Source organism: Tachypleus tridentatus, chromosome 3 (genome assembly GCF_004210375.1).
Source record: "Tachypleus tridentatus isolate NWPU-2018 chromosome 3, ASM421037v1, whole genome shotgun sequence".
NCBI lineage: Eukaryota > Metazoa > Arthropoda > Merostomata > Xiphosura > Limulidae > Tachypleus > Tachypleus tridentatus.
In genome coordinates this window covers 25,689,905-25,717,033 of record NC_134827.1, presented here as the reverse complement: position 1 = coordinate 25,717,033, position 27,129 = coordinate 25,689,905, and the positions used below count along the sequence as shown (strand labels likewise).

The window sequence follows — 27,129 nt, the reverse complement described above, 5'->3', positions numbered from 1 at the left end:
AATATTTTAAAAAGTATGCTGATGAAAAGAAAAAAAAAACGACCGACGAGGTAGCTCCTTGGGTGACTTCTCCAGTGGAAAGAATTATGATTCTATATGAGCCAAGATATTTAACTGACGACTGCGTGATTGTAATTGTTTTGTAAATAACAGTTTCGGGCAAGTGTAAATAATTACATCATTAATTATACAAGTTTAATTTATTAGTTTAGGTGTGTGTTAGGATATTTCAAGAAACTTCTTCACCAGAGAAGCGGTAGTGTTAATGCTATACTTTTAATTCATATTTTGTTTACTACAGGAAGGTTTTGGTATGGTTTTTTAATGATGTGCGACATCTAGAAATATACTGAATATCTGGATCTGACATGAAAACTCATAAATTTTGTAATATATAAAAGTAAGAGTTAATCAGTGAATCAGACAGTCAGTCAATTTATTAATGGATTAGTTGCTTAATTTATTCTTGTAACATTATTGAATTTCTTAGTTACGATATCAAGTTTAACAAGTGTCCATTTTGTTTTATCTTACAGTTAAGCCTACCACAAAACGTAATTAGAACTGGAACGTTGTAGTTCAAGTAGTAATACAACACCTTTGCTGTTATCAAATGGACAGGACTTTGCCTTGTTTTCATCAAATCATAAAAAAAAACTCTTCTAGCGAAATAAATCATTACGAAGATAATATTCCTGTACAACTAGATAACGAAAACTGTAATATTTTACTAAAATACATATGAAATCCAATCTATCGTTCTGTTCACCACTTTCTATATTTCAACTCAAACAAAATACCACATATTTCTGGTGTTTTAACTTGTGTACTCTTAAAGGCCTAGAAGAGATGAAGTCCAGAATATGTCATTATTAATACTTACCATTAAAATACTCGTGGTAAGCAGTACCGCCAACTTCATTCAATATTTCTGATAAAGGCCACATTCACATCGACGTAAATTAAACCTTGTAATTGATTAATGTAATTTCATAAACAGCCGTAAAAAAAACTTTAATCCAGTGTTCCTAATGATATATTAGGTACAGTTTTAAAAACAATATAAAATTTGTACGATCATACGTATTAAAAGCATGTATATAACTCCGGAGTTTGCGTGAAAGTGGTACATTTGGACCGACTTAGCAAAGGTGTGACTTCAGTAGAATTGGATGGCGATATGTCTGCAGAATTTTCTTTCAGAGGTTTCACTTTTCGCCATATCATGTAAAGCATAAGAAGAATCATCTGAAAAAGAAAACGTCTATATGATTTAAATGTTAAAATACTATATAAATATAATAAAAAGTTGATTATGTTACATTTGATTAGGCCCGGCATGGCCAAGTGTGTTAAGGCGTGCGATTCGTAATCTGAGGGTCGTGGGTTCGCATCCCCGTCGCGCCAAACATGCTCGCCCTTTCAGCCGTGGGGGCGTTATAATGTTACAGTCAATCCCACTATTCGTTGGTAAAAGAGTTGGCGGTGGGTGGTGATGACTAGCTGCCTCCCCTCTAGTCTTACACTGCTAAATTAGGGACGGCTAGCACAGATAGCCCTCGAGTAGCTTTGTGCGAAATTCAAAAACAAACAAAATACATTTGATTATCAATGTACAATAAGCACAAATATAGATTTTCGTTTATTTGGAAGTTTGCGTAAAGCTACACGAGGGCTATCTGCGCTAGCCTACCTTAATTTTACTAGTAATACTAGTGGGAAGGCACTAGTTGCCACCACCCACCGTATACTCTTGGGCTACAGTTTTCACAACTAATAGTGGGATTGATCGAACATTATAATGCTCCTACGGGTGAAAGGTCGAGCATGTTTGGTGGGAGGGTGATTCGAATCCACTACCATCAGACTGCGAGTCGAGCGCCCTAACCACCTGGTCATGTCTGCCCCATAAAGGGAGAACTGTCAGTTACTATGCACACGTGAACATTTTCATATAATTTAGAAACCAGAGCTTACAGAGTAATCAGAAATGCAACAACAAACCCCAGTAAGTTTAACTATATGGAAAATATATTTAGAACGTCCATTTTGATCAACTTAAACACGTGTAATACATAAAACAAATTAACGACAGAGAGAGAGAGAGAGATAAGGAATGTCGTGACTGAAAACGTAAAACATATGTTATGATAAGTATCATAAAAAACACAACCTGACTTGAAACAATTATATTACTGATAAACGTTTAGAGCCTTGTCAATCACAGGCAGAGTGGTACAATTACTTGTTATCACCGCATTGCATTGTTATTAAAAGTTACACAATTAATAATAATAATTCTGTTTAGTACGTTACGTTATGATAGTTCACCATATTTGTTATGAACTTTCTAAATAGAAACATATCATCAGAGGAGGGGGGGGTGTACAATTTTTGCTAGATTGAAGTCATAAGTAAGAAACTTCTGCTACTAGTTTCTCCCACTTGCCAGAAGGTGTTGCTGCATTTCGCTCTCATCAGGCCTGCAAATTCCTTCGTAGCCATTAGCTCCATCCCACTGGCTTAACAAATTTCCCACTGTTTTACACTTTACAGAGTTACTGATAATGGCCTAACATTTCAACTTTTAAACTTCGTCATTTAGTAACCTGAAAGTGAAGTGGATTTTTGTATGGTTTTCAATAAAAGATGGCATAATTTATTGAAAGAAATGAAGTAAAAGTAAAACTGATGAAGTGTAGCGATATCTATATAGTTCACTAGCACGACTGAGTGACGTTTCACTTCTACATAAAAAAAAAAAAACATTTTCTGAAAATTTTTTTGGAAGTTCTTCATGGTAAAAAAGTGCTCTAATTACGCTTACAAAAATTGTAATAATTTTATATATTAAAATGGTGAGCTTTAAAGAAAAACTGAGTTTGTTTTTTTCTCTCTAAGAAATCAGTTTCTCAGTCCAACATTTAAGAATTACATCAATAAGGATATAACCAAACTCTCACGCACAGTCATACTGACAGTTGTGTTCTTGTTGTGAATAGAGTATTTTTATTTAAAATCTTGTTATGTGATAAAGAAATGGTTGTTGTATACACCACAGTTACTTTTCTGTGTGAATCTTGAATTCCCAAAATGTGAAAAGATTTATGGATTTTTGTCTGTAATTCTAATCAACAGATTGCACCGCATTGGATTTATTATTTCGGTCATACACTTGTATACACATAAAGGGGTGGGTAGATAGTCATGTAAGTTACGTTCAAGTTTTCAGGGGGAATAGAAATTATTACTACTCACTTTAAATTCGACGTAGCTGTTTGGATTTATATTTCACGAAGCCCTTTCATTTTCTCCAACACCGAATGACTTAAACAGTATTAACGTTAACAAATTTCTGTTACAACAGTATGAACTACACTTTCGTTCCAGAAAAAAATATCTTCAGTCAACGGCTCAATGGCAAATTTGAGTGCTTATAACGATAAACTTGAATGTTCGATCCCTCCACACACAACCCATTGTACGGCTTTACGTTCGACAACAAATAAAGAGTTTTTACATCAAAATTTTGATTATACAAACAGTGATACTTATTAGCTAAGCTTGTACATGCAGTTAGCAATAATAACAAAAAATAGTGGTATTACAAAACTGCACAATATATTTTCTAAATCTTAAATGAGAAAAAAAACCTACAAAGCTCTCCTACTGTAGCATTACTAAATTGTCTATTTAATTTTCAAACTATTTCAAATGCAATTTATATTTGAGTTACGAAGTTTTTATGTTGTTATTCCTTACCAAAGAAATTTCCATAATCAAAAGGCTGAACGTGGACTCACGATAGCCTAAATGTTCCAAAAGGTAGCCACCAAGGGTTGGTCCAATGAAAGCTCTGCACGACAAATAAAGTTTTTACTTGGAAATAAGCAAATTTTTTCTTAAAGAAAGAAATATTACAAATTTTAAAACACATTTGTGTTTAGTTCCTTTATGTTTTATAGTTCTATGACTACTATAATCTACAACACTGGGATTCAAGTTCAAAATGATTACAAAATGTACGAAATGTGTGAAGAACAAACCGAGATGTTATGGTAATACCTTAATATATTGCTAATCCTGCAACACGTAGCACCAGCATATATTTGTTCATACGTTTTTACTGCTACAGCATGTAAAAACCAACATATGCACGTTCTGCGTCGTTGATACTGCACTCTGCATCACGTACACGTATATGTTTTATTACTCAAATATTTCAGCCGGCAACAGTGGCGCTACAGCCAATCATGATACAGTACAGGTGCTTAGAAAACTGCAGCTTCTAATACTGATCTACAACCGGTTTCATCGTTTAAATATTACGTAATGATACACTGGAATGTAAGTGGCAGCAAACATTAAACACTGTAGCTTGTGCTACTGGTGTACAGTGAGCAGCAAACATTAAACACTGTAGCTTGTACTACTGGTGTACAGTTAGCAGCAAACATTAAACACTGTAGCTTGTACTACTGGTGTACAGTTAGCAGCAAACATTAAACACTGTAGCTTGTGCTACTGGTGTACAGTTAGCAGCAAACATTAAACACTGTAGCTTGTACTACTGGTGTACAGTTAGCAGCAAACATTAAACACTGTAGCTTGTGCTACTGGTGTACAGTTAGCAGCAAACATTAAACACTGTAGCTTGTGCTACTGGTGTACAGTTAGCAGCAAACATTAAACACTGTAGCTTGTGCTACTGGTGTACAGTTAGCAGCAAACATTAAACACTGTAGCTTGTACTACTGGTGTACAGTTAGCAGCAAACATTAAACACTGTAGCTTGTGCTACTGGTGTACAGTTAGCAGCAAACATTAAACACTGTAGCTTGTACTACTGGTGTACAGTTAGCAGCAAACATTAAACACTGTAGCTTGTGCTACTGGTGTACAGTTAGCAGCAAACATTAAACACTGTAGCTTGTGCTACTGGTGTACAGTTAGCAGCAAACATTAAACACTGTAGCTTGTACTACTGGTGTACAGTTAGCAGCAAACATTAAACACTGTAGCTTGTACTACTGGTGTACAGTTAGCAGCAAACATTAAACACTGTAGCTTGTACTACTGGTGTACAGTTAGCAGCAAACATTAAACACTGTAGCTTGTACTACTGGTGTACAGTTAGCAGCAAACATTAAACACTGTAGCTTGTACTACTGGTGTACAGTTAGCAGCAAACATTAAACACTGTAGCTTGTACTACTGGTGTACAGTGAGCAGCAAACAAAGCTGCGTGTCTCAAGAATTTTAACCCTACAGCTAAGCGTCCCTTTGAATGGAGAATAGTGATTGGGTTATAAATATTATGGAGAGTCGCTGGTTCAGTTTTAAATTCAACGGTCACAGTTGACATAGCTGATAAAGTTACTAAGATAGTTGGTGTTCTCCCCAACTGAAATATGTTCTGCCACCTACACCAACATTTAAATACTATATCTTGCTTATAGACCTAACAATATACTGTAATGCAGAAATTATTAATTAAGCATTGACATTATTTCGAATATGCCATACATATGTATTTAATATATTGCTGTATATTACACTGATCTTACTAACTAAACGTAATGCATTTTTCCTCGTTCTCATGGTTAGCAACTTATACATTCAGCTCAATGTTAATCTTTAATTAATCATAATTATATACTAGTTGCCTATTCATTGGACTTCAAGGATGTCCCGAGTGTTTTTCGAGTGGTCCAATAGTGCTGTAAACCAGTTACAAAATCTTAAACCAGTTTTTTTAGGCTTTTCATTTTTAGTTCAAGGACTTCCCACCCGTCACGATATAAAACCTCTGCCTTCATCATCACCCCACACCTCTTTTATTTTACTTCCCAGGAGAAGCGATGCTTAAGTTACATTAAAGACATGTTTGTGGTAACTTAATATAATAAGTGATTACTCAAATCAATGTTACATTATGAAGATATTAAGGTGATTCTGAAGAAAAACTAAATTTTGCAAAACTTAATTCTGAAAGATATTTCTTCCATATTGACATTTAAAATATTTTAAAGAGAAGTTACATAGACTATACTCCCATGCAACACTGGACATTAATGCCAGAAATACATAAACTTGTCAATGAAGGCAGGAAACTTAGACGACTTTAGGTGAAGAACAGAGATCAAACACTTAAAAAATAAATAAAACACATGCCTTAATTAAACACCACATAAGTATTTCGAAAAAAAAGAAAATTGGACCAAATGCTGTAGCATATTATACAATAGCAGTAACAACCCAATAGAATTTTGGAAAAAAATTTAAGTCACTAATAGGAGAAAAGAACAATAAACTATTCCAACACATTAAGTACAATGATGTAACCGCTAAAACTGACGTCGACAAAGCGGACTTATTTGCCGACTACTTCACCACTTCATTTGCAGATATCAATTCACCAACATTCAACCAATCACTGAAACTTAATACAAACAACCATGCGTCAAGTAAACCTAACTCGTACACTCCACTGTTTCTGGCCAATATCTCTGATAACAACACGACTCTACCAATGGTGACACGTTCGGCAGATTAATAACAATGGGAGAACTAAAAACTAAAATTTCAAAACTTAAAAACTCTTCTCCTGGAGATGATGCTATCACAAACAACATCTTAAAAAAGGCATCCATTAACCTTCTACATCATCTTCTTAATATAATGAACCTAATTCTAATAACTGGATATTTCTCCGACACTTGGAAAAAGGCGAAAATAACTGTAATCCCAAAAACAAATACAGGAAACTCTAACCCCGACAACTACAGACCAATACGTTTATTAAGCTGCATTGGAAAACTTCTGGAAAGAATATTTTCAAGAAGACTGGTTTTGTTTTGCGAGAATAATAACCTAATTCCCGAAATTTAAAACTCCTCACGTAAAGGAAGAGAAAGTACCGATCACTTGACGAGACTCACAGAATCAATGTACAAGTTTTTCAATAATAACCACTCAACTATCGCTGTTTTTCTTGGTGTTAAGAAAGCCTTCGATTCAGTATGACACAACGCCATTAGATATCGACTTTATTCTATAAACACTAACCAGAAAATCATCAGATAGATCTCGAACTTCCTAACTAACCGCACTGCAGTGATTAAGATAAACAATACAGTATCCAAGACATTTAGTATCACTGCCGGTGTACCCCAAAACTGTTCTATCTCCCCTATTATACATAAGTTTTGTGAACAATATACCTTTTCCAGACTTGACTTATACATGTTTTTCACAATATGCTGACGACATAGCCGTCTGGAGTGTATCGCGAAACTCAATAATTGCTAACAACAGAATACAAGAAACATTTATTGCTGTAATTAACTGGTGTAATGATTGGAGAGTCCTGCTAAATTCACACAAAACCACTGCTAGTGCATTTAGACACAGCCTCAATAAAATTCATAAAAACTTGAAAAAATAATTCAAAAACTACGAAAGAATAAAACTAAATTAAGTTCATATATCAAATTCCTAGGAATAACCTTTGACACACGACGCTCCTGGACACATTTCAAAACGGTCAACAAATCTATTAGTAATAGAATATATCATTTAAAACTTATAACAGGAAACAACAAATGATGTACACCTAACACTATTATTAAAATTTACAAAGCCTACATTTGTCCTCTAGTTGAGTACGGAGCTCAAATTACATACAACATGCAAAAAACCACAGCCAGATCACTTCAACAGAACAGAGTACTAAGAATGGCACTTAGATTACCCAAATGCACTCCTATAAAATACATGCACATTTGCAATATACCTCTTCTTACAGATGGCCTTACGACACTAGCCTACAAATACTATAAAAACTGCCAAATTACATACCATGACAAGCGTCCCACACAACGCTTATCTGACCTTCAAGACCTCAAAAAGTAACACTAAACACAATATATAAATTGAATGGACTAGTCACAATTCGATGTTTTTTGTTTATTTCAGCACTGGGCACATGACAGGTAGAATATTCGCCGCCTGTCTTGTGAAAGTGGGTTTTCTCGGGGTACTCCTGTTTTCCCCCCACAGTAAACTCTGAGGCATTTAGATTTATAGATCCCAGCCACCTTGTGGCCCTGAACAGGGGGCGTTTAATGTATTGTTGACCTGCTGCTTTTGTTCGTTCTTCTTCTTCAAGTCAAACCTGGACTGCTTTCGCTCTGCTGCCTTGAATCTACCGGACCTTTTTGTTGATTTTCTCTGAGGCTGCCTTTACTGTGTCAACTTCATAAACATCCAATATGTTACAATACTAAGAGAAATTAAATACAAACTCTCATACCTTTAAAATCTATGGCGAGCGCGGCGAAGGGGGATACGAGGGCTGTTCAAAAAATACGCGGACTGACGTCATAAAACAAAATGTACTTTATTTAGAAGTTACAGGTCTGTGACCCCTTCAAAGTACTCTCCTTCCCAACGCACACACTTATCCCAACGGTGTTTCCACTTGTTGAAACAGTCCTGGTACGCTTCTTTTGTAATGTCCTCCAGCTCCTTCGTCGCATTTGCCTTAATCTCGGGAATCGTCTCAAATCTTCTTCCTTTCAAGGGTCTTTTGAGTTTGGGGAACAAGAAAAAAATCGCAAGGAGCAAGGTCAGGTGAGTAGGGGGGTGGGAAAGAACAGTGATCGAGTGTTTGGCCAAAAACTCACGAGTTCTGAGGCACAAATTTCGCAGCAACGCGGTGCATCTTCAATTTTTCGGTCAAAATCTCGTAACAAGATCCAACTGATATCCCACACTCTTCAGCAAGCTCTCTGACAGTCAGACGTCGATTTGCCCGCACCAGGGTGTTGATTTTGTCGACGTGTGGGTCGTCAGTTGACGTGGAAGGACGTCCAGGACGCTCATCATCTTCAATGGACTGTCGACCATCCTTAAAACGTTCATGCCACTTGAAACATGCCGTACGCTTCATAGCAACATCACCGTAAGCCGTGTTAATTATAGCAAAAGTTTCAGTCGCAGATTTTCCAAGTTTAACACAAAATTTCACAGCAAGTCGTTGCTCCTTCAGGTCATTCATTCTGAAATCCGCCAAACGAAAAAATCACACTTCACTTAAAACCGCGTAGCTAATACACAAATGAAGATATCTGCAATCGGGAAATGGCGTCGTAATCAGCTGATCGGTGCGAACCTAGCGATACCAAGCGGATTCTCCTGGAACCAACTGGAGCCGCGCAATTCAAACAGTCCGCGTATTTTTTGAACAGACCTCGTATAAATATCCCTGAACACTCCAGTCAGAAAGTTCATCTTCCTTTAAAACTAAATACCTGTCATGGAATTTTCTTTCTTGTGTACAGCATACTTTATAGAACCACCAAAAACATTTATGACAAAAAACAAACAGTTATTTACAGAAATGAAAACAACTAACTGTCATTATAAAAACTTTGAGCTTTGTAGAAAAAGAAACATTAGGCCTAGTCATTATTTGATTTACGAACTGAGATTAATATCGTGAATCTGCAAAACGAAAAATTAAACTAGACTTCTACAGAAGCAAACTTTACACATAAAAAAAGGCACTTAAACAGTGGATCGCCTCCTACGGAAGTAAACTTTGCACATAAAAAAAGAAGTTACACAATGGCTCGCAGTAATTCTTTACAATAAAGAAAAATTTCCAATAATCATGAAGCACTAAATTCGGTCTCTCATTATTTTCCCGATATTAAGACAAAGGCCGTCTCGAGAGGTCACCTGTTTTAACCATTGTCGTCACAGTACAATAGCGGGTTGTCTCTCAGTCAGTCAGTAGACATTAATATGACGTAGTATAAGGGAAGCACAACGTTGCAACTTATACTATCGTGACGTCATTAAAACCTGCGCATGCCATGATTCACGAGAAGAAATAAGTATTCAGTGGGCTACATCACAGTACGACACATGAATTTCAAAACGAAGAAACAAATATTTTGTTTACTCTTAATTATGGTTTCACTTAGTTTTGAAACAGAACACTTTCGGGGACCCTGCGGAAGTACATTTAGTTTATAAACTCTATGAAACAATGAGGTTTATACTCACCCTGTGGACATGCAAATAGTGCACAGCGCTGATACAAGACCATGCGTTGACATATCATCAGGAAAACCACGTTTTCTGCACGTAATAGACACGTGACGATATTAAAAACATTTATGTTAATATTCAGCAAAAAGTTTAAATATTTCAATATGATAATGAGACAGTTTCATCCACCTCTAAGGAGATTTGCTTGAAGTTATAGCTGTTCTAACGAACTTTAGATTTTTCTTTTAGATTTCGCTACTTTTACGTAATCATGTTTTAAGAATCTAATTCTTTAATATCTCCAATAAATCACCAAATTTGATCCGAGAGTTAATTAAATGTCCTAAGACACAACCTTTGAATGGATTATAGTATTTTGGGGACTTTATACGTCAGGGGTGGTCAAACGTTGCTGAACGTGAGAGCCACATACGATAAACTTCAGATGTTTGAGAGCCGCAAGATATGAACAAGTATTACACACGTTTTTAATGTTACATGAACATTGTGTTATATAAATAACAAGTTATACGTGTACGTAATAATATTTATTCATGTATGTAGTTTTTAAACTGTTAATTTGTATTAGTTTCAATAATCACAAAGTACACATACACCGCTGGCCAAAATCTTAAGCCCAATGAACATGAAGAAAAATATGCATTTTGCGTTGTTAGACTCAACCACTTATTTGAGTAGAGCTTCGAAAGATGAAAATAAGAAAAGGGAAAATAAAAATAAAAACATTTTTTTTAGCATTTAATAGGAAAAATGTGAACACTATGAAATTAGCCTAAATACTAGCTGGTCACAAGTTTAAGACCATACCAAAAAGAAGTCCTAAACAGAGTAGGAAATGCCCAACAAGAGGTCTCAGTAGTGAGTTGCACGGCCGTCATTGCGAATAACTGCAAACATTCGCTTTGGCATGGTCGATATAAGCGTTTGCGGAAGGCTGGTGGAATGTTATTCCAAGTGGTGAAGATGGCTTCACGAAGATCATGCACTGTTTGGAATTGACGTCCATTTCTATAGACTTCCCTTGCCATCCGTCCCCAAATATTTTCAATGGGGATCAGTTCGGGCAAACACGCTGGATGGTCCAAAATAATCACGTTATTCGCCATGAAAAAGTCCTTTGTCCTGCGGGCATTGTGAATTGCAGCGCTGTCCTGTTGAAAGATCCAGTCATTTCCACAGAAGCGAGGGCCTTCAGTCAATAAGGATGCTCTCGCCAACATGCCAATATAGCCAGCTGCTGTTTGACGCCCCTGGATAACTTGAAGCTCCATTGTTCCATGGAAGGAGAAAGCACCCCAGATCATGATGGAACCTCCTTCATTGTGTCGTGTAACAAATGTCTCCGGTGGGATATCCTTATTGTGCCAGTAATGTTGGAAGCCATCTGGACCATCCAGGTTAAATTTTTTTCATTAGAGAACAAAACCTTCGTCCACTTTTCTACGTCCCATGCTTGGTGCTTCTCAACAAAATTTAACCGAGCTGTTTCGTGGTGTGGAAGGAGGCGTGGCCTTTTTAAGATGTTTACGGTTTATAAAGCCTTTCTCTCGTAGATGCCATCTTATTGTTCTTGAGCTGCATTCTGCGTCCGTAAGGGCCTTAATCTGGTTCGACGATCGGCTTGTGTCTTGCCGGACAACCCGTCGAATCCTCTTGCTCAACGCCGGCGAAATTTTCTTTGACCGATCGCTTGAAATTCTCGTTCCGTATCCATCAGGGTCTTTTAAGAAATTTGCAACAGCAGTTTTACTACGCTCAATCTCACCAGCAATGGCATGTTGAGAGAGACTTTGTTTTTGCAGCTCGAAAATCCTGCCACGTTCAAACTCTGTCAACTTTTTAGCCTTTGCCATGTTTTTACCCAATGTAACACAGGAGATATCAGTGGGAGATGTTGACAACGCTAATGCTTGAACACAAATGACTAAATTTCGTTATGTGTTTACCGATTAACACTTCGTTTCAGTATGGTCTTAAACTTTTGACTAGATAGCATTTAGGCTAATTTCGTAGTGTTCACATTTTCCCTGTTAAATTCTAAAAAAGTTTTTTTTTTATTTGTATTTACCCTTTCCTTATTTCCATCTTTCGAAGCTCTACTCAAATAAGTAGTTGAGTCTAACAACGCAAAATACATATTTTTTCTTTATGTTCATATATAATTATATACAAGGGCTGTTCAAAAAAAATACGCGGACTGACGTCATAAAACAAAATGTACTTTATTTAGAAGTTACAGGTCTGGGACCCCTTCAAAGTACTCTCCTCCCCTAAGCACACACTTTTCCCAACGGTGTTTCCACTTGTTGAAACAGTCCTGGTACGCTTCTTTTGTAATGTCCTCCAGCTCCTTCGTCGCATTTGCCTTAATCTCGGGAATCGTCTCAAGTCGTCTTCCTTTCAAGAGTCTTTTGAGTTTGGGGAACAAGAAAAAATCGCAAGGAGCAAGGTCAGGTGAGTAGGGGGGTGGGGAAGAACAGTGATCGAGTGTTTGGCCAAAAACTCACGAGTTCTGAGGCACAAATTTCGCAGCAACGCGGTGCATTTTTAATTTTTCGGTCAAAATCTCGTAACAAGATCCAACTGATATCCCACACTCTTCAGCAAGCTCCCTGACAGTCAGACGTCGATTTGCCCGCACCAGGGTGTTGATTTTGTCGACGTGTGGGTCGTCAGTTGACGTGGAAGGACGTCTAGGACGCTCATCATCTTCAATGGACTGTCGACCATCCTTAAAACGTTCATGCCACGTAGCTAATACACAAATAAAGATATCTGCAATCGGGAAATGGCGTCGTAATCAGCTTATCTGTGCAAACCTAGCGACACCAAGCGGATTCCCCTGGAACCAACTGGAGCCGCGCAATTCAAACAGTCCGCGTATTTTTTGAACAGACCTCGTATACACACACACACACACTACTGGCCAAAATCTTAAGCCCAATGAACATAAAGAAAAAAGTACGCATTTTGCGTTGTTAGAATAAACCACTTATTTGAGTAGAGCTTATATATATACCAAATGTTCTCAAAATCCTGGCTGATTATTGTTTAACTATGTTGAGCGTATTTAATACAGTAATGAACAACGGAAACATCAAAGGAAAATATGCAATTTTCTATTTAATTGACATTAAATGAGACTTCCAAAAATAACAATAAAAGGAGGAAAAACATATTTTTTAACTATATCTGTCTTAGTAAATATCTGGTGAAAGCAAGGAGGAAAATATTTTAATCAGATACCACCTTACAAAATTTTAGTCTTGTCATAATATTTTTCTGACACAAACAGACACTGATACAATTATCAGGCTATTTACTGCTAGTAGAAGTCTCGTGAGTTTCCACCTTGATTGTGACTCGTTGAAATTCCGACTGATATGTTGTCAAGGCCGTACGAATTAGCTCCATCAGGTGTCCATTTGTGAGGATTGCACGATTCTTCGACTTCACAAACATCATTACAGAGTACAGGGATTTACAGCAGTATATTGTGCTGAAAACTGAAATGAGTCACACACTGGTTTTCTTCAGTTTAGGATATTTTATTTCTGGAACTTGCTCCCAGAGCTCAGTTGTAGAATGGAATTTATTGATCATCTTTAGATCCCGGTCCTCCTGTAGTTTTATCAGTTCCATTTCCACAGCAGATGATTCTGTAACCAGAGGTTCGAGAATTGGACAATTGTCGTTGATCACATCAACCATGAATGGATTTACAAGAAAGGCCAAGCAAGCTTCTGCAAGTCCTCAAACCTGTTTAGGAAATTACCAAGTAGTCCTTGTAATTTATCTTTGTATTCTTCCAGTTTGTGATCTTTTATTTCAATATTAGGGAATGTATTTACTATGCTTTTGAGATTGGGAAAGTAACTGAAATTTCTTGACAAATGTCTCATTGAAAAAGTCTTCTTTTATTCTCAAAACTGAAAATTCTCTGAGTAAGATCAGAAATAATCTTATCCTTCCCCTGGAGCGCCAAGTTGAGAGATTGTAGATGATTCATTGTATCAGTAAGGAACATTAGATCTTGCATCCATTCATCATTTCCCAGTTGAAGATAGAATATTTTCTTTTCTTCAAGAAAAGCAATAATAGGCTCCAACAGATCCACAAACCTATTTAAGACATTGATGGTTGACAGCCACCTCGCAATGCAGTAGAAAAAGACATCAATAGGTTTATCTTCAAGCTCGAACTCTTTAATAAAATGTTTTAACTGTCGGTGGGTCTTCCCATTTAAGCGTATGAAATCGACAATTTCAAGAACAAATTTCATAACATCTTCATACTTGAAGTATCTGGCTGCCAGGTGTTCACGATGAATAATGCAATGAACAGGGAGAAACTCTGGAAAACTGGGATCAATTTTCATAAGTGCAATTATTCATGCATTTTTCCACACCATTGCAGGTGCTCCATCTGTTGCAACACTGACGAGTTTATCCAGTGGAATATCAGCATTTGTTTAAGCTCTGTCAAGCGCATTTGTAATGTCAACATCGAGTTGTTTGTTTTAGTGCCACTAAGTCCAACATCTCTTCTTTCACAGTTACATCAGAGCAAACATAACGAGCAAATACCGCCAGTTGTGGGTTGTCTTGTATGTCTGTAGATTCGTCAAGGGTTAAGCTGAATGCAAGGGAATTCTTTAAATCATTTTGCTTGCAACATCAGCACTGATCTGGTAGATACGTTTCTCTGTAGTGTGACGTGAAGCTGTTGTTTGTGTTATTAGCCGCTGAAGTTTTGTGTTATTTGGATCTAACACTGCAACAACTTCAGCTATATTCTTCTTAACAAATTAACCATCAGAATATGGGCGTTTAGCACGAGCAATATTCCATGATATAACAAAACTAGCTTCAGCTGTTGTATCAACTTCCTGACTGGACGTTGTCAACAATGCCTGCTTGTTAACTTGTTATTCCATAATTATGATTTAGGTGGAAGATCAGACGAAAAGTTTTTGTGATTTGTTTCATAGTGGCGTTTCAACTTACTGGGTTTTAAATGACTGTGTAACACATTGCAGATAAGACACAAAGGTTTACCTCCTTTAATGGTGAATGCAAAATCTTCCTCCTACTCTGGCTTAAAATTTCTGTTTTCATCTTCATACTTTCGCTTCTTATAATTTGATGACGCCATCTTCCTTCACTTTAATTTTCACAGAAACTTAAAGTGAAAAGAAACAATAAGCTCCAACACGCGCAACGCGACCAAACTCTACAATACCCAGTATCACACTAACACTCCGTTAATTTCTCTGCCCGCAACACAGCCATACACGCCACAATCACGCCCACTAAAACTAACATTGTCAGCACAATTCCTCTGTAATCCTTGCTGATCCGAAATTTCTTTAATCCCGACTCAAATCTTGAATTAAAATTAGGATTTAAATATATTTACTCACCATGAACATTAAACTTACGTTTTAATCCAGTGTACTCTCAGTTTTTACCCGGTAAATAATTATAAAGCTTGAACATTTTTTTATTTACCTTTTATAATAATTGTGATGCAAAAAGGAGTTCAGCCAACATACTTCCGCGAGCCGCACGTTATATTTCAAAGAGCCGCACGTGGCTCGCGAGTCGCGGTTTGGCCACCCTTGTTATATGTTGTTATTGTTGTTGTTTGTTATTAACCACAAAGCTACACAAAGGGCTATCTGTGCGCTACCTACCACGGGTATCGAACTCCGGTTTCTAGCAGTATAAGCCAGCAGACATACCACTGTTCCACTGGAGTTAGAGAGGGATATGTTAATAACATAGTTAAAACCTGCGTTTTAATTTAAATCAAGTTTTAGTTTACGAATACTCAACGCTTCTTTTAGTTTTATTCTATTAATATTGTTCTTTTGACGCAATATTCCAAAGTTGCTAACACTGATTGGTTTGGTTTGACTTTTGCGCAAAGCTACATGAGGGCCATCTGCGCTAGCTGTCCCAAATTTAGCAGTAAGACTAGAAGGAAGGCAGCTAGTCATCACCACTCACCACCAACTCTTGGGCTACTATTTTACCAACAAATAGTGGGATCGATCGTAACATAATAACAAAAGGGGTAAAACATATTTTTAATGATATCTGTTTGAACGCTGAAAGGGACAGCATGTTTGGTGTGACGGGGATTCGAACCCGCGACCCTCGGATTACGAGTCGAGTGCCCTAACCACCTGGCTATGCCGAGCCAACACTAACTCGATGTTGATTTGTTGTGCTGCGTTCGTGAATGTGTTATAGTGAGGTTGTTATATTCTTTTGTCTTAATGTTTGTGACGTCATGTTTCACCTGTTACCATATCGACACTTGTCGATTAAGTATTCTTAATAAACCTTCGTTAAATAATCTTTGATCTTAATATTCGATTTTGTTCAAAGTAAGATCACCGTTTATACTGTTTAGCAGCTGGTCAACAGCATCAGCTGGCAACTGTGTTTTTCTTCTCTGACCAAGTGGCCGAAGAGGGGATAACTGACCATCACCCCCATACCGTATCAAAGGTAAGGAACGTGATTTGATTTATTTATTATTTTTGGATAACAATATTATAGCTACCATATCAACATTACGGTACTTCCAGTTATCATTATATTATTCTAATTGTCTTTATAATTAAACAATAAATTAGTAAAAAGAAAATGGCATGACTTACAACGCATCCTTCAAAGCGGAAATAAAAGCACACACAAACTTTGCTGCTAGTCCAATTCCGCACAGAACTAAACTTATGTTCACCAACCAAAGTTCCCTGTAAAGTGAAAAGTAAATATTCCGATCTTTATTTTACAGTGAGTTTTCGTTTAGAAGTTTCTGTAGCCTAAAATCCAAACACAACAACTGAACAAATCACACAGAATTAATGTTACGTTAATAAGTAAAAGCTGCTCATGAACAAACAATGGCCCAGCATGGCCAGGTGGGTTAATGCGTTCGACTCGTAATCTTAGGGTCGTGGGTTCGAATCCCCGTCGCACCAAACATGCTCTCCCTTTCAGCCGTGGGAGCGTTATAATGTTATGGTCAATCCCACTATTCGTTGGTAAAAAGAGTAGCCCAACAGTTGGCGTTGGACGGTGATGAGTAGCTGCCTTCCCTCTGGTCTTACACTGCTAAACAGATTGAATAAACAGATACAATGGCGAATCCATATAGTATCTATCTGTCACAGAAGTTATTCTATTCAAAAAAGGTTTCCGATTTCATATAGCACTAATCTCACGTTCACAAATCATGATTGTTTCTCAGACGAAACAATCTCGGTTCCACTCCGCAAAAAGGGAATCTTACGTTTTATACCCTGAAGGCGAATAAAAACATGCTCATATCATAATCAGTGTAATTTATGAACGTACATTCGATAAACGCGCGCGACCCACGGCGAAAAGTATATTAAAGTTAAAAAATCATTTGTATGATACATTCATCAGTTTTTTTTTTTTTTAGAGATGGGTTATGTTTCGTTTTATCGAAGAGCAATACGTTCGTTTGTTTTGAGTTTCGCGCAAAGCTACACGATGGTACACGAGCCGTTCTTAATATAGCAGTGTAAGATTAGAGGGAAGACAGCCAGCCATCACCACCCAACTCTTGGGCTACTCTTTTACTAACGAATAGTGGGATTGACCGTAATATTATAACCCCCACGGCTGAAAGGGAGAACATGTTTTGTGTGAGGGGGATTCGAACCCGCGACCCTCAGGTTACGACTCGAGTGTCTTAACCACCTGCGATAAGTAACGCGTGCGTAAAAACATTTAAAATCAATATAAACATGCGTATTTTGAAAGCACGTATAAACAATTTGTGAGAAATTATAAATGGGATTTGGAAACGAAATGCAACTGTGGAATTAATGTTTTACCAGTTATAAATATAGACGGTATTTATGTTTCTTTCTCCTTAGTATTATAATAATAATTGAAACTACATAGAATGGATGTATACCCGTATGATGAAAGATCAACTGTAGATATCCCATCACTACCACTACTACTGACCACCCCTAAGGACTTGTTTATATTTAACCACCACTGGAGCTAAGAAATATATGCATACAAAAAAAACAAAAAAAAACACTTTCTTCTTGACACATTATGAATCATTTGTAGTTGATTAAACCATATTTGAGAAGTTGAAATGCATCAGCCTGGGACGAGTTAGAGGGCAAACATACAAACTACTTTAAAAGTATAGTAGGATTTTTAATTTAGGACCACATATTTCATAAATCCCACAACTTACGCTGTAAAGGGTAGGAACGGAGCTGGACCAAGGAAAATAAGGCTAACAATACACATGACTCCGCCGATGACCGCTAGTAGTTTGGGGTCAAGCTAAAAGTATAGCAAAAAAAAGTATGACAAAATTATAAACAGACAATATACGTTAAATATAACGATGAAACAGCTGCTGGAAAATAATACGAGTTTACAAACGGTTTCGAAGTTCATTTCGTAAACCGATTTATCATAAGAACAAAATTAATGTCATCCCGTTTCGGTTGTTTGTTCTCCATTATGATGGTTTTTCTTACAAATAGCTAATCATATCTCAAGAATTTAATAATGGATTCAGACTTCTGCCTTTGCTCACTGAATCAGTTTACATTTTATACATAGATGTACTATAGAGTTGGTTCTAAACTTTTATTCAGTATATTAATTTCTTAACCGTTAAATTTTCATGAAAACGAACAATAAACAAACATCATTTCACGTGGTTATTGTTATTTTACTGCTGGATCTATATAAATCCAGGTGCTCTAGTTGTACAAGGTGTTCGGAAAGTCACTGTGAACTTATATATTTATTAACAGACATGTTTCAATATAGAATACAGGAGGTAAATATGAATGACAATTATAAACAGTGTTGAAAGTGACCCCCATTGGCATCAATACAGGCCTGGATCCTTCTTATTTTGTTTCTAAACACCGCTACCAGTTGCTGGCTTGAAATAGACTGAATGCAATACGTTCACAAAACTGCATAGTGACTTTCCGAACACCCTGTACAAACGATTGAACAAGGTTGAAAAGAAGTCAAATCATAAGATATACGTTTTAATAAAAGCCTTAAGCGGCAATATCTCTTAATTTTAATACAATTCGCTTTTAAAATTATTCAGTCATTTTTATTATGTCAGACACCCTGAATTTACTTACACCTTTATCACATAGCCATCCCCACATTGGCGTGGTGATAACGTAGATAGTCGCGGTTATCATAAAAATAGTGCCCAGCAGAACCGGTTGCAAGTCAAACTATATAAGAAAAATAAAACAAAAACGTGTTTACGCAGGCGTAAAGATACACGCCCAGTTTCATTATCTCATTCATTATCTCAAGTTAGTTGAATTGTTTAAAAACAAAACAAATAAAACGTATCGTATAGCATAATTAACCAAAAAACTTCGAATTAAAACGCCCTCAAGCGAACATATTGGAAAACTGTATTATGTGGTAGCTTTCTTAAATGTTTAACTAGCATGTAAGCGGCGAAAAATAACAGGGCAAGTAGTACCACCTTACTCCATACTAAAGCCTAACCTCACATTTCTTAGTTAACTGAAAAAAAAAAAAAAAAAAACTTGTGAAATCAAGCTTGACCAACAAGAAGACAGAAAAGTAGAGTCGAGGCAGTCAAATATCGACAACTTCCTTCAAGAACCAATCAAAATTAAGATCATTCATGAAATGAATTCGTGACGTATTCATGGAATAATTACAAGTAAAAATCAGCTAGATTGACAAGTTCTAATATATATAACAGCCAGTGCGTTTAGGTAACACTGTGTTCCAACAATGGCTTTTATGTCATGTCGCTTAGCAACAAAAGTATTATCTAATATTGTTGTTAGTCTATGTACTGAAATGTATAGACAACAAAACTAGAAAAAAGTATTTGTTGAATACTCAACTTACAGTCTTCGTTAGTTAAAGAGGTTCGTTCGTTTTATTAAAACGTGAGTGATATAGCAGAAAATAGTTTGGTTCAGAAAAGAATTAGCTATTAAAGCTAATCGAATCGATATTTTTACTTTCATGGTATATTTTTTTGCACTAGGCTCGGTGATCCAACACAACGTCTTTGCCGCTTATTGCACCAACATCCAAATGCAACCCATTCCAAAGGCCAACCTCCTGTTAGAAAAATAAATTTGTATTAGCTGAAGATGACTCCTACCTTTCCAGAATCTATATTCGTGTTCCCAGTTCTACAATTCTCAATGTTAAATATGAAAAATGTTTATACATCAATGTTGTCAATTCCTTTTATAACCTTAATCACTTCAATCGGATCCTCTCTAAATTTTCTTTTTCAAGAGAAAACAATTTTAAGGTTCTAAATCTCTCTTCATATGACAATCCCTCCATCCCAGGTACCATTCTAGTAACCCTCCTCTGAACCCTTTCCAACAATTTAACGTCTTTCTTAAGGTAAGGATCCCAAGACTTAATTAACACAATACTCCAAATGTGGCCTAATCACCGGCCTACACAATGAAATTATAACCTCTGTAGGCTTGTATTTAATATTTCTGTAGATACAAGCTAAAAATCCTAATTACCATACCACTAGCATCAGCACACTGTTTGGATGGTTTAAAAGACTGATCAAATAATTACATAAAAATTCTTTTCTGTCATAACACTGTTGCACCTAGTGGCACAATAATATGTCTGCAGACTCGCATCGTTAGAAACTGGATTTCGATACTACTGGTGGGCAGAGCACAAATAGCCCATTGTGTAACTTTGTGCTTAATTCAAAACCAAACAAAAAACATAATACTGTTGAGGTAATTCTCAACCACTTTACACTTATAATTCAAATTATGATAACCCACATGTAATACCTTGCATTTATCATAATTAAAATCAATCTGCCACTGAATGATCCAAATTCTTATGTAAAGTAACAGCATACTCTTCACAGCCAGCAAAACACTCAAGACATTAATATCATTAGTAAATTTATGTAATTCATTAACCATCCCCTTCTCTATGTCACTGATGTAAATTAAAAAGAGCAACGGTTTCAAGACTGAGCCCTGAGGTACTCCTCTTGTAACATTAATCTAGTTTGGATGATCTCCGTTTATGGCAACCTTCTACTTTCTTCCATCAAGCCACTCTTGTATCCAGTTAGTTAACTTATCCCCCACACATAAAAGAGATAAGTTTATTTACAAGCATTTTGTGTAGCACTTTGTCAGACGCTTTCTGAAAATCCTGATGTACCAAATATTCGCCCACATCCTCATATGCATACGCAGTAACATTTTCAATGTCAAAACATTTGTAAGTCAATATTTTCCCTTAGTGAAACCATGTTCACCATCTGATAAAATTCTAAACATTGTTAAATAACTTTTTAAAGTATTTTTATCAGACTTTTTCAAAACTTTTCCAACAACTGATGCAAGACATAGGCCTATAATTACTGTGACAACTTCTGTTACCTCTCTTGATGATAGAAATGACATTATATAATTTCCAATTTGTTTGTACTTGTCCATTGTTCAAGAACTCTCATGAAATTCTGGCAAGTGGATCACATATTCAATCCTTAGCCTCCTTTAAAACCCTCAGGGAAATATTACTGGCACATTCTTTAAACTTCAATTTTTTTTTTTAGCAAGCTCAGAATTTATGCAGTTATCTTATTCAGTCTTGTATTCATCAACCAGTTGTTCAAGATAAGGTATACTGCTTAAGTATTCATTAGTAAAAACTGAAGAAAAAGTAGAATTTAATAACCTAGCCATTTCTTAATCATCAATTATAAAACTTATTTTATCATTCCTTGAGGTTCCTATTCCCATTCTAACACTTTAAAAATCACTAATGCTAGTTTTTATGTTTTCAGCAAAATATTTTCACACATCATTTTTGGTGTAATAACTTCATTTGTGACCAACTTTCTTTACATTCTACAGTCTTCTAAATCTTTTTCCTGAAAGAGCTCTTGACTCACAATCTGAAAGTTTGAAACCTCCTCCGATTATACATGTTCCTTCAGCCATTGTGACGTTATAATGTAACAGCCAATCCCACTATTCTTATGTAAAATAATAGCCAACGAGTTGGCGGTGGGCGGTGAGGAATAGCTGCCTTCCATCTAGCTTTTCACTGCTAAATTAGGGATAGCTGACGCAGATATCTCTCCTGCAACTTTTCATAAAATTCAAATGAAACCTGCACAAACATTCACTACACTTATAAGGTTGTATGGCACCCTTCTCTCACGGCCCCATTGCACCGTCACTAAAATCGTAATGGGCAAACAGACAAATTATTATTTCTGGATAAATGCATTTTGGCTTTTATGATTCCTCCTATTTAGAAGATATCAAGCATCACGTAACACGCACATTAGCTTTTATATAGGTTAAATTTTTTTACCTTTACGTTTGGTTGATTTCAGTTGTTTATATTTTAATTGCATCTGTTCGTATATTGCTTGCTTTCAGATATAAATATATGTGTGTGTGTGTGTGTGTGTGTGTGTGTGTTTAATTTTACAAGTTATAAATGTGTATCTCAGAACGACGGCTGATGTGGATATTAATACTTTTACTAATAAAGCAAATAACAATGTTTCGAGTTTCTTAGGTCATCTTCGGGACGAGAGTATAAACGAGTACAGGATTGTAGGGGGCGCTGTAGTTAGAAGTTAGGTTATTAAAATTAGTATAGGTATAAAGGTGTTCCTTTATAGTGGTTTAATTTTGGTTTTAGTTGCTGTATAAGTAGAACTTCTTTAATTTTACGTTTGCTTATATTTGTTTCCTTACTTAGTATCTGGGTGTTTTCTATGGTTATCTTGTGTTTATTTGAGTTGCAGTGTTCAAAAACGTGTGAAGGTGTTTTTTTCGTGTTCTTTGAATCTAGTTTCCATTTTTGTGCTTGTTTCTCCAAGTGGCAGTTGTTGAATTGTATAAATAGTGTAGTTTTTACATAGTGTGGACTTCAGTTTTGTATCTGGTTTTTGAATTAATTTAGTGTTTACTGGAATGTTGTGTTTTAAGTTTTTCCAAATATTGGTTATTTTTTCTGATGATTTCGGGAACATATGGTATGCAACAGGGTAAGGTTTTATAGTTTGTTGTATCTTGGAATTTATTATTGTTTGTTTGTTGTTTATTGTGTTGTTGATCTACAGGGTGGCCCGTAAGTCCCTACCCATCCATATGTTATTATGTTATATTCGATTACGCATGTATTACAAAATGTGTTTCTTTTTTTTTCAGAGAAATATGGTCGATGTGAGTCCATTTACACTTGTAGAGCGTATTGTGACAAGTACGTGGGTACATGAGGGCAGCGAGAATGAGGGACAGCAACAGATACACTGGATACACAAGATATATGGATGGGTAGGGACTTACGGGCCACCCTGTAAGTGTGTGCGTATAATTGTTTCAACGATTTTTGGAGGAAATTTGTTGACGTTGATGAAATGTTGTTTCATTTTGTCAATTTCATCGTTAATTTTTAGTTGAACATAGTTTTGTGGCTGTGTTTATTTGGTTTCTTAATATGTTGAGTTTTTGTTTTATGTGCTGAGTCTCAGGGAATGTATAGTTCAGTGTGGGTGATTTTTTTGTTGATTTTTGTTTTCAGTTGTGTATCGGTTCTTGTTATCTTGAGGTTGGGAAATGCTGCTTGGTTAGTTTTTTCCTGTTCACAAGTTAACTTAATGTTGGGGTGTATGGAGTTGACGTGGTTGAAAAAACTAAGTGTGTGTTCTGTAGATGTGAATCCAACAACTGTATCGTCAACATATCTGTACCAGTATAGTGGTGAGTGTAAGAGTGAATTGATAGCTTGAGATTCAATCTATGTCATAAAAATGTTGGCTAGAACTAATGACACGGGACTCCCCATACTTAGGCCATTTGTAGGTAGTTTTGGTGGTAGTGAATTCTATAAGTGTTGCTAGGGGTGTGTATCAATGGGTTGGGGTCTTGGATATAAAGTTCTAAAGCTATCTTGCAGGCGTCAGTCGTTGGGACTTCTGTGAAGAGGGAGATTATATTACATCAAAACTGTCCATTAAGGATTTATGATTTAGTTATTTAAGAATAGATTTAAAGTTAGAAGAGTCTGTGAAAAAGGATCCGGCTGATGTTACATACTTAGAAAATGCCCATGCTATATATTTACCGAGGTTGTAGTTAAACGATTCCTAGGTCGACATTATGGGTCCAGTGAACAATTGGGGTTGTGAGGTTTGGGGTGCCGTATAGTTGTGGTATGCATGAGTCTGTCCTTCGTAGGTAAGAATAAAGGTTTTCTGAGATTTTCATTAGTAGTTGTATTTTGTTTAATTGGTTTTAATATGTTTTTGTAGGATTTGTACGTATTAGTTTAAATTTGTTTGTATCTTATAAGATGTTGTTCATTTCTTGAATGTATTCATTATAACAACTATCACATTGCCTTTATCTTGTTTTAGAATTTTAATGTTTTGTTTTAGGTTGCTTATAGAATTTTATTATCTTTTCGTGTGACATTATTTTTTTTAGTTTTCTTTTTTGTGAAATTATGTTGATGGTTTTGTGTGAAAATTCTTTGAAAACGTTGTTCACAATACTGTTTTGAGATGTTCCGGAGAAATAGATGTTTTCAGTTTTACCTGGAAAGAAAAGTTGTTGGTTGTCGAAGTTGTCTTCTTTTTATGACAGATTGAATCTCAAGCGATCAATTCAGCCACAGCCATACTGGTATAGGTATGTTGATGATACAGTTGTTGCATTTATATGTACAGAACACACATTTAATATTTTTCAACCCCAACATTGAGTTCACTTACGAACAGGAAGCAACTAACCAAGTCGTATTTCTTAACTTCAAGATTACTGGAACCGATACGCAATTCAAAATAGAAATTCACAGAAAAATCACCCATACAAGAGTATACATTCCCTGAGACTCAGCACATGAAACAAAACAAAAACTCAACATATTAAGAAACCAAATAAACACAGCTATAAAACTATGTTTATCCGATAACGTTAACGATGAAATTGACAAAATGAAACATTTCATCAACGTCAAATTTCCTCCAAAAATCGTTGTAAACATTATACGCACACACCTAGACCAACAACAAACAAACAATAATAAATTACAAGAAATAACAAACTGTAAAAGCTTACCCTGTTGAATACCATATGTTCCCGAAATCATCAGCAAAAATAACCAATATTTGGAAAACCTACAACACAACATTCCAGTAAACACTAAATTAATTAAAAACCAGGTACAAAACTGAAATCCACACTATGTAAAAACTACACTGACAAACACAACACCAACATTATTTATAAAATACAATGTAACAACTTTTACGACTTCTGTATTGGAGACACAAGCAGAAAAATGGAAACCAGATTCAAGGAACATAAAACACCACTTTCACACGTTTTTGAACCCACTGCAAATCAAATAAGCACAACATAACCATAGAAAACACACGGAACTAAGTGGGGAAACACATATAAACAAACGCAAAATCAAAGCAGCCCTACTTATACAGCAACTAAGTCCAAAATTAAACCAATATAAAGGAACACCTTCATACCTATACAAATTAATAACCTAACATCTAACTACAACGCCTCCTACAATCCTGTATCCATTTATACTCTCGTCCCTAAGACATGCACCCAGCAACAGTCAGTTGTAAACTCTGTCTTTATTAACCTGAAGATGAACTAAAAAAGTCGAAACGTTGTTCTGTATTTTATTTTATTTAAAGTTTCGATACCCATACCAGCCGTTCTGAGACACATTTTTACTTCAAGTGGGTTTCTCGTCATCACGAAGTGTTAAATGTGTTACGTCTTTTATTTCACAGTACTATTTACTACTAGGTTATTCATACGAGGTTCTTGGGTGCAGCGGATTTATACTGACCTTAGGAATTTACTTACTAAAAACGTCATAATAACAAAGTATCACAAAAGCTACTACACATCATAAGTAATGTTCTAACTGTAAAATAAGTTAGAAACGAGGGAGTAGGTTTATAGAGCAGATAAAAGTGAGTAATGTTAGAAACAAGGAATGAGGGTAACAGAAAGTAAACAGCGAACGTTTAGACCAGAAGAAACCGACTAATGTTTGGAACAAAGAGCGAGCGAGAGAAACAGAAAACAAGCATTGTCTGTCCATACCAGCTGAAACCGACTGCTGTTAAAGTTTTGGTTTTTGTTTCTTCAATTTCGCGAAAAGCTACACGAGGGCTATCTACGCTAGCCGTCCCTAATTTAACAGTGTAAGACTAGAGGGAAGGCAGCTAGTCATCACCACCCACCGCCAACTCTTGGGCTATTCTTTTACCAACGAATAGTGGAATTGACCGTCACATTATAACGCCCCCACGGCTGAAAGGGCGAGCATGTTTGGTGCAACGGGGGCTCGAACCCGCAACCCTCGGAATACGAGTCGAACGCCTTAACCCACCTGGCCATGCCGGGCCTATTACTGTTAAGAACCACGAGGTGTAATTCCGGGTTATGCTGAAAACGTCAAAAAAATGAAACATGCATGTTGTCACATTACAGATCTCAGATTAAACTTCTACATGTTATGATAAGTAAAATAATCTTTTTTTTATTACTTCCATGTAATTTTTAGTGTTATTTTGAATATCTAATGGCGATATAACTAAACAGTTTCTTTTGACCAATGCAGTAGCTATGTAATTTGAATTAAAAGTTGCTCCACTCACTGGCTAAACTTCCAATTAGTACAAAAGGAAGGTCACTGTATTGGTAAGAAAGAAGTCCCGATTCATCACGGGTCAATAAGAAGATAAATATATAACTAATGATTTACGTATTTAAGCATGGATAGAGGTTGGTTATACACTATCTTGTTTGTTATTACTATTTTACAAATGCAAAATACAGTACCACTAACTACAATATACCGAATATTTTACTGTTAAATTAAATTACAGCTTTAAAACCCAAGGAGGGGAAATGTTCATGTGTATATTAATTAGTCGTGTTCGTGT

The 27,129-nt window shown here is 36.1% G+C and overlaps 1 protein-coding gene across 8 annotated transcripts in view; it reads right to left on the bottom strand.

Moving 5' to 3' along the window:
* Window positions 1–435: 435 nt before the first annotated feature.
* LOC143246566 (MFS-type transporter SLC18B1-like) overlaps window positions 436–27,129 on the bottom strand; it is a 78,988-nt gene continuing 52,294 nt past the window's right edge. For 5 of the 8 annotated variants that reach the window (XM_076493491.1, XM_076493490.1, XM_076493494.1 and 2 more), the window contains 6 exons: window positions 19,262–19,360; window positions 18,340–18,431; window positions 16,751–16,846; window positions 10,075–10,149; window positions 3,763–3,856; window positions 436–1,248 (listed from right to left, as the gene is read on the bottom strand). In XM_076493491.1, the coding sequence (XP_076349606.1) occupies window positions 1,087–1,248; window positions 3,763–3,856; window positions 10,075–10,149; window positions 16,751–16,846; window positions 18,340–18,431; window positions 19,262–19,360 (618 nt within the window). In that variant the 3' untranslated portion in view covers window positions 436–1,086. The remainder of the gene's footprint in view (window positions 1,249–3,762; window positions 3,857–10,074; window positions 10,150–16,750; window positions 16,847–18,339; window positions 18,432–19,261; window positions 19,361–27,129) is intronic. The other 3 variants (XM_076493492.1, XM_076493495.1, XM_076493497.1) reach the window with 3 other exon arrangements.